The 14688-nt window shown below is 41.4% G+C and overlaps 1 protein-coding gene across 2 annotated transcripts in view; it reads right to left on the reverse strand.

The window, feature by feature from the left end:
- TEX2 (testis expressed 2) overlaps positions 1–9705 on the reverse strand; it is a 26759-nt gene extending 17054 nt beyond the window's left edge. Inside the window, exons 1-2 of one of the 2 annotated variants that reach the window (XM_008942830.1) lie at positions 8056–9705; positions 1073–1273 (exon numbers count right to left, since the gene is read on the reverse strand). In XM_008942830.1, the coding sequence (XP_008941078.1) occupies positions 1073–1273; positions 8056–9684 (1830 nt within the window). In that variant the 5' untranslated portion in view covers positions 9685–9705. The remainder of the gene's footprint in view (positions 1–1072; positions 1274–8055) is intronic. The other variant, XM_008942829.1, reaches the window with a different exon arrangement.
- Between the last annotated feature and the right edge of the window lie 4983 nt (positions 9706–14688).

Here is a 14688-nt window from a genome sequence, read left to right on the forward strand (position 1 = left end):
TCTAGGGCCTGAACTTACAGTGCTCTGTGAAAACTATGGGTAAATGCCTTGGAGAAGAGCCAGGATTTGCTTATTACAGTCAGGGCACTTGGCATTTCTATAAACAACTGGGGCTGGGTTGAGGGGGTAAGGGAGTACTGAAAATTTTTCTGAGATACCACAGGGAATGCCTGTCAGTCAAGTGCTCTTACGGCATGTGATAGCTTTGCTTGTCTTCATTACAGCAAAACAAACCTGCAATAGGCAGGGATCTAAGTTTTTGCCTTTTATTTTTTTTTCATTGTCTGCCTGTAATGCAAAGCAGAGCTGACAGCAAGATCCTTTCCAAACTCAGTGAGATGAAGGGAGGTTTTCCTCAGTTGCCTTGGTCTCTTTCTCCCTCTAGTTCCCACAGCCAACTGAAGCCGTTTTCTCCTACATTCTTACCACCAAGGCCCTCTATTGAGGCAGCACATTAAAAATCACCCATTCTTTTAATAATGAGGTACTGACATATTAAATAATACAATGGCAATAGAATCAACTTCATGTGGCAACTCTTTGTATATTTGAGGGAGGCAAGTAGCATGTAGGAGAAGTGTCCCAGCATTATTCTTAAGGATTTTTGCAGTTGGAAGAGTTCTTCATCTCCCTCCCCAGGCAGTGGGTCACATTCAGTTACCTCTTGTTCTCCTCTTTTACATCCACATACAATGTACCTTTCACATGAAATGTAAATGTTGTCTGAACTGCCTTGGGATAGATACAACCAACAAAGATTATGCATTTTGGTGCAAGCTTCAGAGCAGTCACGCAGTAGCTTAATACATGGAACAATTCTCTGAACTCCCATGTGTTCTTCTGCTCTGAACTGAGAGAGGAAAATCATGCTTTTCCCTGACTGTGTAAATATGCAAGTTATCTAAATCCTGCTCAATCTTCCTCCCCAGCACAATCTTTTGCAAGGTAGTCACGACAACAGCTTTGTTTTTATAATAACAGGACTTGAAAATATAAGTGTGAAAAAAACACCAGAATTTTTAAAAAACTTTCCCAGTGTTCTTTGTTAAAATCAGCTATAAGGCACACTCACCTTGCTCTCTGTAAGTTCATAAATTTTCTGGCTGACATACGTGACTTCAGGCTTTGGCTCATTGTACACAGCCCTTCTAGAAATATTTTTATTGGGTTTTGAAAGTCGTAAGGTGCTTCCTTCAAGCCGCACATAGACAGAGTGAGTCAAGGTAGCATGGTAGGTTTCTGGATCATAATTATGAATTTCATTCATCCATCCCTAGAGGAAAAAAAACAAAACAAACCCAAACCACTTATTAACAGACTTTTAAGCTGCTGCTGGAAAAACAACTACAACATGCACATAGAAGTTTTAAATAATTATCCAAGCTTTTGCTAAAGTTATTTCAGTTATTACACAAATATAACAAAGCAGGAAATGCCCTACATGAGGTGCTACCAAACTAACAAGGCATGAGTTGAGGGCTGTGTCTCAAGCACACAATTTGTTTTTTTTCTGACTAAATCATTTTGTATATATAGTGCAGTGCCCTCCCACCTCATCTTCACGAAAGGCTGCACGGTCTGCAGCTGCAGGCTTGCTGGGAAGAGCCACAAGGCAGCCAGTAAGGGCATGCTGCAGAGCCCCACAGCATGGGCATTTCCATCACCAACAGCCAAGGCAGAACAGTCTGTCTGCTTATCGACAGCACTGACAGTTTAATCACCAACAATTAAGGGCTGAGTGGAAGACCACAGTGGAGTTTGTTTTAATACACCAACATAATTTAACACACTGTGTAACTGCTCAGATACAACACAGGAGTCATACACGTGAGGATTACATTTCACTTGTTTCTGTGCAGTGAAAGAAACAGAAAACAAACCAACGAGCCCTGCTGTAACAAGTTTTTAAGTGCTGACTCTAACCATGGAGGTGATGTTACTGAGTCTCCACCATCTGTGTACAGAAAAAGCAGGATGGTAAATGGGGCAGAAGACAAGCCAGAATACTCATTCAAGGACGACGAGTTTTCCTTCTATTAACCTGCCCTACAACATACTTTGATAATTGCTTCTATGTGCACATCAAAACCTCAATCTGGCATAGTCAGTATTCATTAATGTCAACAGAAAGCAAAGCAGATAGACTTAAACAGTCACACCCAAGAGCACAAAGTAAAATGACATCTCTACTAATACCTTGGTGAGCATAGTGAGGGGGAGAGCATCTGCTGCTGGGAAGTGGGGAGAGCTCAACGAGCATCTCTAGCACTCTCAAAACAAAGTAGTTGTAACTGTCTTATGTAAAACATCCCAGAAATTACTGAATTGTTTTAATTTATTACAGAAGTCTCCACCCACATACAGAAATGTAGAATTTATTTTAATGCTCATTTACTTCAGTGCCATATAATTTCTCAAAGTAGACAGCATACACTTTCTTAGGTGCCATAGTAACAGTGATACCTATGTCTTGCTCATTCCAACATCTAGCTCCATTTTCACTATAAACCCTGAAAAACCTACATAAATTAGCATTTCTTTTATGTTCAGGAAAGATTAAGTCACTCATCTTTGTCAGCTCCAAAGCAGACTACTTCTTTTATTAACAGAAATACCCATACCAACACAGGCCCTGTGAAGAAGCATTGTGCTTGGGTTTTTCCCTAGACTGGGTTATATACAACTACTATATAGGAAATACAGTGCTTGAAGAAGAGTTTCCTATAAGCCATCAAGGTTCTGCACAGCAGGGTTGACGTTTGTTTGAGCTCATCCCATTTCCTTCCTAGAAATTATTAAGCCAAGACATCTTTGAGCAGACAGCAATTCACTTTCAGCCAGGAACTCCAGATGGACTTACTGAAGCACAAGGACAGCACGCGAGTTGCCTAAAGCCACTGTGAGCCATTCACTCTGTGCAGAACTGGAATATCCATATGGCCCACAGATCTTTGGAGAGACTCCCACCTGCCCCTTGGATCACATCTCTGAGCTATTTCTAGCTCAGACGCTGAAGTCTGGAGCCTGCAGCCAGGCAAACATACAGACCAGAATTTGCTGCCTCAAAAGTTTATCCCCCTCTCCTGTAAGGAAGTCCAGCTGAAGACCACACACGCTGGCACAATGAGAAAGGGATATGTGAAGAGTGGATCTTTCTATGAAGTTTAACCACAGATGCTGTTTTTATAACTGTAATAAGCTATGGTGTTATTTTCAGTTGGAAACCTTTGGGTTTGTGCAGAAGGAAGGTCAGTGTACACATGAAGTTTCTTTAATGTCCTGCTCGAGATGAAACTGGCTGGAATTTTGTGATACCAGCATTGGTATTTCGTGACACCAGCATTTGAGATGAGCTGAGGACATGCAGTGATGAAAACAGGGAGTGATTTACACATCATTCTCTTGACTAGCACTAGACCAGCACCCTTTGTACCCCGGTTCTTCTGGGATAGTGCCAGTACCAGCCTTTCTGCCAGAAGATTTCCTTGCCCCACACAACTAAGCAGCAGAGGAGTGGTCCTTTTGAAGATTGCTCCAGTCTTCCCAGCAGCAGAAAGACTCAAACCCTGTCCTGCTGCCTCCTCCCCTGCATATAACAAAGCCAACAGAAGTGCAACACTGCTTCCCCACAGCACAACCATCAGGTCATCAGCAACTGAAGAACCGTCCAAGACTTCTAACAACTATTTCTGGCTGCCTAAGGTACCAAACACACAAAATCTAGAGCTAAGAGAACATAAATACATTTACTGCCTGAAACAGCAGCCTAATTAGTGATTTCCATACAAGGAAGATATTGGCTGCTTCACATATGAGGCATAGCCAAAAAAACCAAAATATATAGAAGTTTAAATTAAAATATTTGGGGGTTTGTTTCAAACTGTACCTAGCCAACAGGCAGAATGAAAGAGATGCCATACTGCATTGCTACAAACCCTCCTCCTACACTAATTTTTAGTTTCCTCATTTATAAGGATGCACTGTTTCCTTTTTGCACTCCATTTGCAAGTTATTTTGTAACACAGAGAAACACTGCATGGCTGACAGTGAAATGTTAGTATTTCACCAAATGATGACTCTTCACACTCTTAAGGAATCTGAAAATGCACGTATGCCAGCTGCAGGAACTGCACAGGAATCCCATATATTCAACAGGGTTAAAGGGGGAAACGACACAATCTGCCTTCTCATTTGAGCAAGTCTCACTTTTGTAAATTGTTTCATCTAGCATAAAACCAATTTTTTATGTTATCCAAGAACCCCCAAAATTAACTTCAAAGTTCTGTATTTTAAGAACAATTGCAGCAGAAATACCTCCATCCCTCTATGTGCAAAAACAAATTGGAACAAAAGATTCACAGCCTACAGAAACCATTTTGCAATGCATCTAAACAGAGAAGTTATGTTACCATAACATGCTAGGGACAGATGAATTTTCCCAAACAACAATGGATTTCCTTGTGTAGGGGCAAAGTGACTGTATGATGGGTCTTTTTCATACTAGCAAAGTTGTTAAAATAAGAAATTTAGTAATTCAGGGAGGACAATGACCATAGTCATATGCTCCTCTGCAGCTGCTTGCCATTTACACTGATCCTGTGATCTCCATTTATAAAGGTCAGCAGTTGCTCTGAATCCACAGCTGAAATCAGGAGAAAGTGCCTCACCACCAGCCTGGTAACTAACCTGAAGAAGTATCCAGTGCGAATACTGGGCAGCATGGCAAAGGTCACAGATATATTCAAACCTTCCCCCCACATGCCAGCAGGAGCCAGCCTGCTTGTTAGCCAGAGGCTGAACTGGCTCTGGGAGTGCAGCACACCACCTCCACCACAGCTTTAAAAGGCTCACCCTGGTTTAGTTCTTCAGGACTCCAGGCTGCAAACTTTTATTCGAACTGCAGTTCAACAGAATAATTCATCTCAGTAAAGAACTGCAGAGCCAGGCCCTCCAGAGTATCAACTTTTAAACATTATTTAGTTTAAGATCTCAGGCATATTATATCTTAACCTGAGAGGGAAGGTTGGGGGAACTGCAAAAGATGCTTACAAAGGACCCACAGGGCTGTGGGCACAGATCAGGTCTGCAGGTAATGATCTGCACAATCATTACTTCTGCGAGATTTTCAAATACATTAAAAAAAAGAATCAGCAGGTAAACTTCACAATACAAGCCCAAATCTGGATTAAAACTGCCTCCCAAGTTTCTTAGTCCTATTAACAGACTGATTAATATCCATGATCATTAAATAATACAATTGAATGCTTCAGCACTGAAATTCTTGAAAGACTGTTGACCACTTAAATCATGCTAATTGTATTAATATCTTTCTCATTACCACTATTTTATAATACTTCAATAGTATTTTGCTGGATAAATAAGAAAAGTATAATGCAGTTTCTTCAGCTGTTACTAAGAGGGAATCTAAGGACATGAAAAAGGTCTAAGGAGGGCAGAAGTAACCATCACCTTAACTAAAAAATACATTTCTCTGCCAGAGGCCACTACCACACCTGAAATTGCCCGGGTGAATTCTGGAACAGCATGCTGGTAAAAAGCCTCCTCTTTTCCTACAGCTGTGGTTCAAAAAGCTTCACTTCTGCAGCAGGCACTGCCAACAGTGTCTTCTCATAAAAGTCCTTTCTAATGGAGAGGGTGAATTCATCATTTCCATTTTAGCTGTTACTCAAAACCTTTTGTATCAGCCAGCAAAACTCAAGGGAATTCACACTTGAGAAGGCCAATAAGGAAGTTAGAAAACACTAATGCATTAAAGAAAAAAAAAAAAGTGAGTAGAGAAACAAAAAAGGAAAAGGAAGCCAGAGAACCAAAGGCTAAGGGAGTAAGAAGATAAGAAAACATACACTGAAAATGGTGGGGATTGTGTGCAGTTTCTGGCTGGGGAGGTGGGGAGGTTCTCCCTCCAATACCAAAGACATTTGAGTGAAAGATCTACACAATCTACAGAAGCACACACTAACCAGCATAACCGTGTTTGATTCTTTCACACTGCAAAGGAACAATTTTGGGAGACGCAATATCAATGTTCAGGTATCTTAGTAGTAGCTCAAGAGAATTTTCAAGTAGTTCCTGAAACCAGGGAAATGCCAACTCCTCAGACACTATTTACATGGCAGAGAACGCACACGTACTTGTATAAAAATAGCTTAACAGCAGTTTGGCAGAATCCCAACTCCTAGAGCACCATAAAGGGAAGTTACTCATAGCCTTTATCATAACCACAATGGCATGACAGCAGCTCAGGCCAGAATACAAGACCAATGAGACCCGAGGAGAACGTTTTTATGCAAGAGCATCAAGTCTGATTTTCTTATATTCATGTGAGTTTTGTTACAGATTAAAACTTCATCTCATTTTTCAGAGGATCTAAACTGTACTGAGGCAAATAGTAAACCATTGTATGAGGGGGGAATAATAACTTGCAATCTGCCAAATCCCATTACGTTACGTTCCACTACAGTATGGGCACTGAGCTGGTTTCTGAACTGAAGCATTAAAAGACCCTTTTATACAGCTTTACTATTAGGGACAATGTTAATGAGTGCAAGAAATACTTCTCAGGTCATACAAAACAATCCACATTCATACAGACTCCTCTGCACAGTTTATTTCTTGCCTACAGCCATTCTCATAAAATGCATCTCCTGGATAAAAGCAATAAATTATAATTCAAAGGTTCCTAAATAACAGCTGACACCTCAAAGAGCCATCTTAACACCAGCCAACAATGAGGATCAGGATCTCTACCAGCTTTCAAGTATCAAGGTAAATTTCTCAGCACCCAATTAGCAAGAACAGAACTTAAAGTCTGTGAAGGCTTGTACATGTGAACAGCAGGTAAAGCAGTCAGGACTGTTCAGGCTGCATTCACAACAGCAAAAGCAGAGCACCACCCACAACATTCCATAAAAGCAGGGGACACCACGGCAGCATCAGGGCCAGGCATGCAATTGCTGCTTGTATTCAGGAAAAGTTGGCTTTTATACACCACTTCCCTAACTGTTCAGTTACCTAGAGATACACAAGATCTATATCTCTATCAGAGCACTATAGATTCTACAGCATATAGCCAATACTGTAGGAATTTAAATTCACACCACCTTTGTGTTGTTGCACAACTGGAAATGCACCTTCAGAAAGTTCAGGATGGATCTAATATTTACATGAATACAAGAAAACATTCACAAATGCTCTCATAGAGCAAGTGACATCAAGGGAAGGTTGTACCACTATTTTTCCAAAACACTTCCAGTGCATGTCAGAACCTAGCAGATGCCTTTCTGTTCAAAATTCTGCAATTGGGAAAATATTATTTTAATTCATCACAGATAGAGAACAGGAGAGGCAGGACAGCGACAAGGAAGAAGCACAAAGCCACTGAAGTAACTGACTGGTTGTATGGCCCACAACTGGACAGACAGCAATGTGCCAGATGTATGAAGCCACAGCAAGCATGGTATCTGAACAAGTGGAGATGGGGAAGAGCAAAGAGGAGGGAGGGTAAATTTTCTACAAGCTTGATTTAAAATCCAGTTCTCAGGCACACTTTTTACTGAACTGTAGCCCATATTATACAGTACAATACTCATGATAGCAGCACACAGAACCAGACATCATAACCTGTGTGTTCCTCTCATCACTCATTCCTCCTCCCATCCTAGGCAGCTAATGTTTGAGGAGAATCCATATGCTCTCTTCTCTAACAACCTAGGCTCTGCTCGAGCACAATGCTTTTGCATCTGCTTAGACTGAACAGACAAGACAAATTACTACCTACACAGTAAAATACCCCAGAAACAAAATATATCTCACAAGATGCAGCTTCAAGCATAAATGTTATTTTACACACCAAACTCTGACACTACTTGCTCTCAGGAGTTCAGCTGGATTATTTCAAATCCACCAGCAAAACCGTTTGCCCTTTTACTTCTGAAGCAATTCTGTTTTTCTACTAATCCTTAAGGACACTGAAGTCTTACATACTCTATCCAAAATAATGTACACAAGTATACACAGAAAATGCCATGGCCTCACCTTCAGTATTTCAGGTTCCTTGATGTCCAGAGCTCTCGTCCTCCATCGCCTCTTCATGCTGTTACGCAACCTGGTATATTCATTACTACGTGGAGTAAGAAGCCAAATCACACAGACAGCTATCATAAATCCAAGGGCCATTCCAAATAAGAGTCCACTTAAGTAGCCAGGGAGAGGGACAATAAAATAGGCATAAACTAACAGTGTTAGAAAGCATAAAGTTTTCACTGGTATTTTAGGCTCTTGCACATATGGGGCATTTTCATCTTCACTACTGAGCATAGTACCATTTTCCTCAGTCATCTCTGTATCAAGCAAAGTTTCAGTAGGTTTATCAGGTTTGCCTTCATCCTCTAGCAAGGAAAAATCTTCAGCATATAGTTCACAGAACTCCTCATCCTCTCTGCTTGCTAGTACAGACAATGAACATTTTTCAAGTACAAGTGAAGTTTTTGAACTCACATCCTTTGTGCTTGCGGACTGAGAGCTTTTGGTCTCTGTCTCTCCTGCATGTTCTTCAGCCACTTTTGACTGATCATTTTTACTCAGGTTAGAGTCACTTCCATAGAAATCCCCTTCAGAATCACATTCTTCCTCCTTAATGCTGTAGTTGTTATTGCTTTCCAAGTGGCCATTCAAACTGGAAAGGTTTGAGAGTTCTGAAGCACTTGAAGATAAGGCTTTGGGCCTGTGGCTACTACTTTCATCACCCATTATTTTGCTGAGCAGCTGAAAAGGCTCATAGATTACTTCAGAAAGGCGTCTTTTAGTATCTTCAATTTTAGCCTCCATTTCAGGTACTTTAAAAAAGGAACGAGTGTCAGAGGGAGATGTTAATGGAGATGAGGGGGCAGTTTTAGAATCACCACCTGTAGCTCGAGGTTGAGTGAACTGTTTGAACAGATGTAAGTTCAGCTTCGAGTCAGGTGGCCTGTAAGACACAGCTTCAGATTCTTGTTTAGAAGTGTCTGTCGACAGAGACTTCACTAAGGTTTTCATTAACTGTCTATGTCGCAGCGGTGGGGTGGGTTCTTTTGGTTCCACATCTGTTGAAAGGGACTTGACTAAACCCTTAAAAGGCTTTGAACTAGAAACTGTGGATGATCCACTAGAGCAGGCAACTGATCTGGAAGGGGATGAGGATGGGGAAGATGAGAGGCTGGATTTCTGTTCAACAGGTGGTGGTGCACCTGATAAGCTAACAGTATCGCACGAGTGTGACGATGGAGACAGGACTAGTGGCACTGTACTGAGTACTTGGGACGTGGAAGGAGAATCCAACAGCTTCACAGTCTCTTCAGTTGGCAGAACTGCAGGCGATGAGGACAGCAGTGGTGCAGAGATGGCCATGTTAAGCGAGGTAGCTGGACCAGAAAAATCATGGCCAGTATGCTCAAAGCAGAGGTCTTCCTTGGCTTCAAGTGCTGTTACAATGCTTTGGTCATCTAGTTCCTCATCAAGAAATTCCTTAAACTCCTCTTCCTCCTCTTCTTCCTCCTTCCCAAATGCAGAGAAATGAATAGTGATGTTTTCTCGGGAGACAGATCGTTGGACCTGCACTTTAGGTGCCGACTGCTTTGAGGACATTCCACCAGTTTTCTCTGCATGGCTACTGTTCCGACTTGTCATTGCAGGTCCCAGAGATGTGTCAGAGTCTGGGAAGAAAATGTAATACTCTGTTAAATGCATTTTTTCTCCTTCTCAAACATCTTTATTTTCAAGCATTAAGCCAAACACAAGGGGCAGGTTATAGGCAAGAGGTCAGTCATTTGACAATTAAAACACTGGACCTGCTTCAACTCAGTGGATTTAAAGCTGTCTAGTCAACTTATGGACCATTACTATAGAAATTGACTGCAGACTTATTTCACTGAATAAAACACACCTATATTTTAGCCAATATCCCCTTCACATCTGCTTAACTACCTCATTCTTAGTATCACTGAATGAAAAAATAGAGTCAAAGAAAGACAAGGAGAAAAATATATTCATAACAATTGACAATCATGGACAAGAATGGAGAGCGTTATCAGACCCTTCTAGACCATCTTAGATGATCTTGGAGGAAGAACATGACACAATTTTAGGTAGAAAAAACAAACAAAAAAAAGCTACAACAACAAAAATATACATATTGATACGTAGATGAACGGCAATATTAGGAAGTGTTCTGAAATTATAGTTCATTTTCAATGCACAACCTTCCTATTTTCCCCACTAGAAGCACTTCTGAGTTCCAGATGCCTCATTCTACCACAGCAGACTGAAATTCTTCACTCCTAAATCTCAGTTCCTTCTACATGTAACAATAAATATTTTCTTTTAAATAAAGCAAATCTGAAACTCAAAGTAAGGTCAGAAACACGTGGAAGTCTCCATGTGTAGGACAGCAGCTTCTCTTGCATACCTGTTTGAACTGGTCTATAGGAAGTAGAAATTTAAGTTTTATTTCATCATGTGTTTTATCATGCTTTATGATTGGGCTCAATGATCTTAAGGATCTTTTCCAACCTGAACAATTCAACGATTCTATGTAGTCTTTGTCATTCCAGTTTTTGCAGAGCCACTAGTGACCATCCACTAAGATGGATCAGACTTAGAACAGCAGCTGTGCCTTTCTGGCTGTGAGGCAGCACTTCACCTTCCTTGTCAAGACAGCAAGTCTACCAGTTCAATAACTGAATTATTTTTCAGGAGCACTGTAATCAAACCGCCAAGCTGAACTAACAAAATGCCTTTGCTGACGTTTAAGGAGCAGCTCAGAAGAATGATTATGTGGTGGGGAAGCAGTGTGCACTTCACCAGCAGTTGTGGTACCAGGCTCTATTATCCAGCAGGCCAGTGCCACCTGTTCAGTTATCATCTTCCCACTAAAGGTTGTAGCCCTTTGTACTTGTTAAAAGATGTTTACATGAACAGCTCCATTAGCCTGTCAGTAAAATGAGCTGGGTAAATATTTTTAAACAGCAGATCTTTGTTACCCAGCTTATCTAGTAACGTTGGATCAGAAGCAAATATCTGTCCACAGCTTACTACGCACTGTAGTTGTCCATTTTATGGCTCTTGAATTGCTGACTAGTTTATTCTTTGTTTCCTCCAGCATTTGCACACTTACCAGTCAGGCTGCAAAGAAGGAGCTGGACTCTCTCCTGCTTCATGCAAAGCCTCCAGAAATTTAAATTTGTTTTCAGTCCCAATTCTGCTGCATACGTCAGGGAGCCGGCTTGGGTCCAAAGAACCAGAAGAAGCTTTCAGGCCCTAGTCATGCTTTCACTTGACACCTAACCTTTTTTTCTGGCAAACTGATTAAGAGACAAAATTCTGCTCCAAGATCAGGTTCTGGTTTCAGCTTTTATCTTGGAACTGCTTCCTCCTGTCCTCCCCAAAACCCATCTGACGTATCAAAGTAGCAGTATTAAATGGAGAACTCACTTTCAGTGACAGGGGTGTACCTCCAGCCCACTTAGGACTCATCAGATTGCTACCTTCCCTGCCATGTCTGTGGGACAGGTAGTTATCTACCCAAACAGTAAGAACTCTCAGTTATTCAGAAGTTCAGATATGCATTTATCAGACATATGTACACATAACTTGGTGTTACAGTTGGTACGAAACTTGGTCTTTCGTTTCCCCGCTGGATTAGCCCAGTTGGGAACACCAGCATACAGAATCTATGCTTTCTATGGACACAGTTCCATTTTTTAGACAAATGAACCCAAATTTATTTTGGAGAGGGAAAACCATACTACTGGATAAGTTATGTATCCAACCCTATATCCATTTCCCTAGTGCTGGACCATCAGCTATCACACATCTCTAACATTTTGTGCCAGCTGTGAAACTGCAAGGCTACCAAACCAGAATTTGAGACTACAAAAAACCCTGCACACCTTCCAGGTCATTGAGCCAGTACACCACTATACACTAAGGAAGAGCAAAACCAAAGAAAAACCAACAAAAAGCCCACGCAAGAGCTGTAATTGCACACAGTGCTACTGGAACCAGCTTGAAGTGTCTGACTCTCTCTCTTCTGGCCCATTTGGCACTAACCACGTATCAATAATCTAGCAACACAGGAGAAAATATTAACTGCTCCCCCCACGACATTTCTAGTGTGTTATTTTTGATCAGCTATGAATTCATGGCTTTGGTTAGCTCTTGAGCACACTGTGTTTACAATGTACGGTTAATTACTTTGTGTTTAAACACCAGTTGCCATGTTGTGCTAATGCAGTGCTAATTACCTGAAACAGATGAAGTTTACTTGCATGCACCAAATGTCCTGAAAGAAGATTTTACTGCTTACTGAACAAGCAAGAATTTTTATTTTACAGCATGATTAACAAGTTAACACAGAAAGGAAGGAAATTCTTGATTAGCCAGTATTTGCCTACCTTTAAACACGTTACGATACCATGAATTATGTTGTATAAAAGCACATTCTTAAATCAGCACTATCAACAGGTCAGCAGAAGAACATTAACAGTATCCAACTGCTTGCACTTTGCCATCCTCAGCCCATGACTTACAGGATAACTCCACTGCACCTGATGCCCTCAACAGCTGGCCCAAGCAGTATTTCAGTTGAGGGAACTGGTTTCCAGTAACAACCATTTCTATTCAGGCAAACAGTAATTTTTAACCTTCCTTGATCTTTCTGGAACTTTCTGAATCAACCCTGTTGATAGGCTGGTTTTGCTACAAGGAAGTTCATGCTTTTCCCAAGCACAACCATTCAAAACTGTCTCCTGTATCAACTCTTCAATTGGTACATTAAAAAAAGTGCAGAATACTGGAGAAATGTTGTAATTCTACTTAAGAGAGCACATGTTTTCTGGCTAACAGCAGGTATTTCGTTAGAGCCATTCTGAACATCAGTTGGGATAACAACAGTGGCATGATCTCTACATTATTCCAAGCTTCTAACAACTCCAGCCTCTCAATACAACAGATACCCCACTGAGACCAATTTCTCCCCTACAAACACAGGACAGAGATTGTTCTCTGGCTCAAGGCAAACCCATGTTTCCAATCCATTCCTGAGCACAATTTATCTTTTTTTATTGCAAATAATTTGGGTTTTGTTTTTTTTTAAAGTAGATATTGAGAAGCTTTTCCATAGCAAATACAATAACATCCCTGACATCATCTACTGCTGACAGCACTTCCACTAGGTATTTGGTTTTGGTAAGAAAGATATTTCATCAGATTCTTGAACCATATGTGTCTACCCCTTAAATCATTCAAACAGATTCCACCTTCCTGTGATTTCCAGCTACATTTTCATCACTTGCTGCTGTTGCTTTTTCCTATTTCTCAGCTCCTGTCCCAGCTGTTTGAAGACCTGGAGTTCCTGGCCCCCTCATCTAAAGGGGCACAACTGCAAAATGACTGCAGATGACATCAATACTTGCAGAAACAGCTTTTCATTGATCCTTCTTTCAAAAGCCACACTGTGCCCAACTTCTCTGTCTGCCTCTTTAGGTTTTCTTGGCTGGTGTCGATTCTGAAGATGCAAGGTATCCGTTTTATTTCTGTGGCAGGCAGGCCTGAATAATCATCTTATATCCTCAGGCTTCAAATGATTCAAAACTTTTACATGCAAGGGAAGGATGCTGCTCAGAAAAATAATTTCTTTCCCCCAAAGGTTTGAACTTTGAATGCTTTTGCAGGGTGGAATAAGAGAGCTGCCAGCCAAGTACTGCCACATTCATGTCTTCTGTTCAGGCACTGCACACCCATCACCCACACAACAGCAGTTTATAATCCTCAAGTACAGGCACTGCTTTTGAGGCACTGCAACAACAGCAGGCAGGGAGCCAGGCGAGCAGTGCACACTGCCTGGAGTACAAAACAGTTCCTGGCCAGCCCTATGCCCCCGGGCAGAGGCAGTGCAGCGCCGGAGCTGGGGATGTGCTCCCACCCACATGAGGACTCCAGCACGGTGTGATGACCCTGCTGAGGAACAGGGATGCCCAGGGAGAGCCCGGGTGCTGGGCAGTGCTGCCTCCAGTCAGGCCAGGACACCTTTTAGAAGCATCACTACAGTAACACACGCTCTTGGCTGCACCAGGAACTAACTTAAAGGAACAGGTGCAAGTTGTACACACCACGTTTATTTTATTCACCCATAGAGAGTTCAGTTTAGCCACATTTACCAGTTAAGTAAGGGATATTCAGAAGAGCAATTCAATGTTTTCTTAATCACTCAGTTGGAGAAACAGGACAGATTGGGTAACCAAATTCATGCACATTGCAACAGCCAACTATTCCAATCACATTGCTATTAGTGTAACGCCTACACAAGGGGAAAAGGGTATGTCCTGTTAGTGAAACATTCCCGTAAAAACCCACGGCAAGGTTCAAAACTTGTCAAGAGTAGTTTCCCTGCTCATTGCTACTAAGCACAGACCAAAAAAAAAAAAAAAAGTATTTTCCACAAACCAGAAACTTCTTTCCTGCTAAGTAAAGAACAAGTCTTACAGATTACTAAAAGGCACTGTAATACTTTCCCCTGTATCTGCCAGTTACGTCAGAAGAACGAGCCCTAAATGCTGTTCAGGAAGCTGCTAATTTGATTACTGATAATGCCACAATTTGACTTCATGCAGATCGCCATCCCTCTTCAAAGGG

The sequence above is a fragment of the Merops nubicus genome, unplaced genomic scaffold (genome assembly GCF_000691845.1).
Source record: "Merops nubicus isolate BGI_N331 unplaced genomic scaffold, ASM69184v1 scaffold46656, whole genome shotgun sequence".
Lineage (NCBI taxonomy): Eukaryota > Metazoa > Chordata > Aves > Coraciiformes > Meropidae > Merops > Merops nubicus.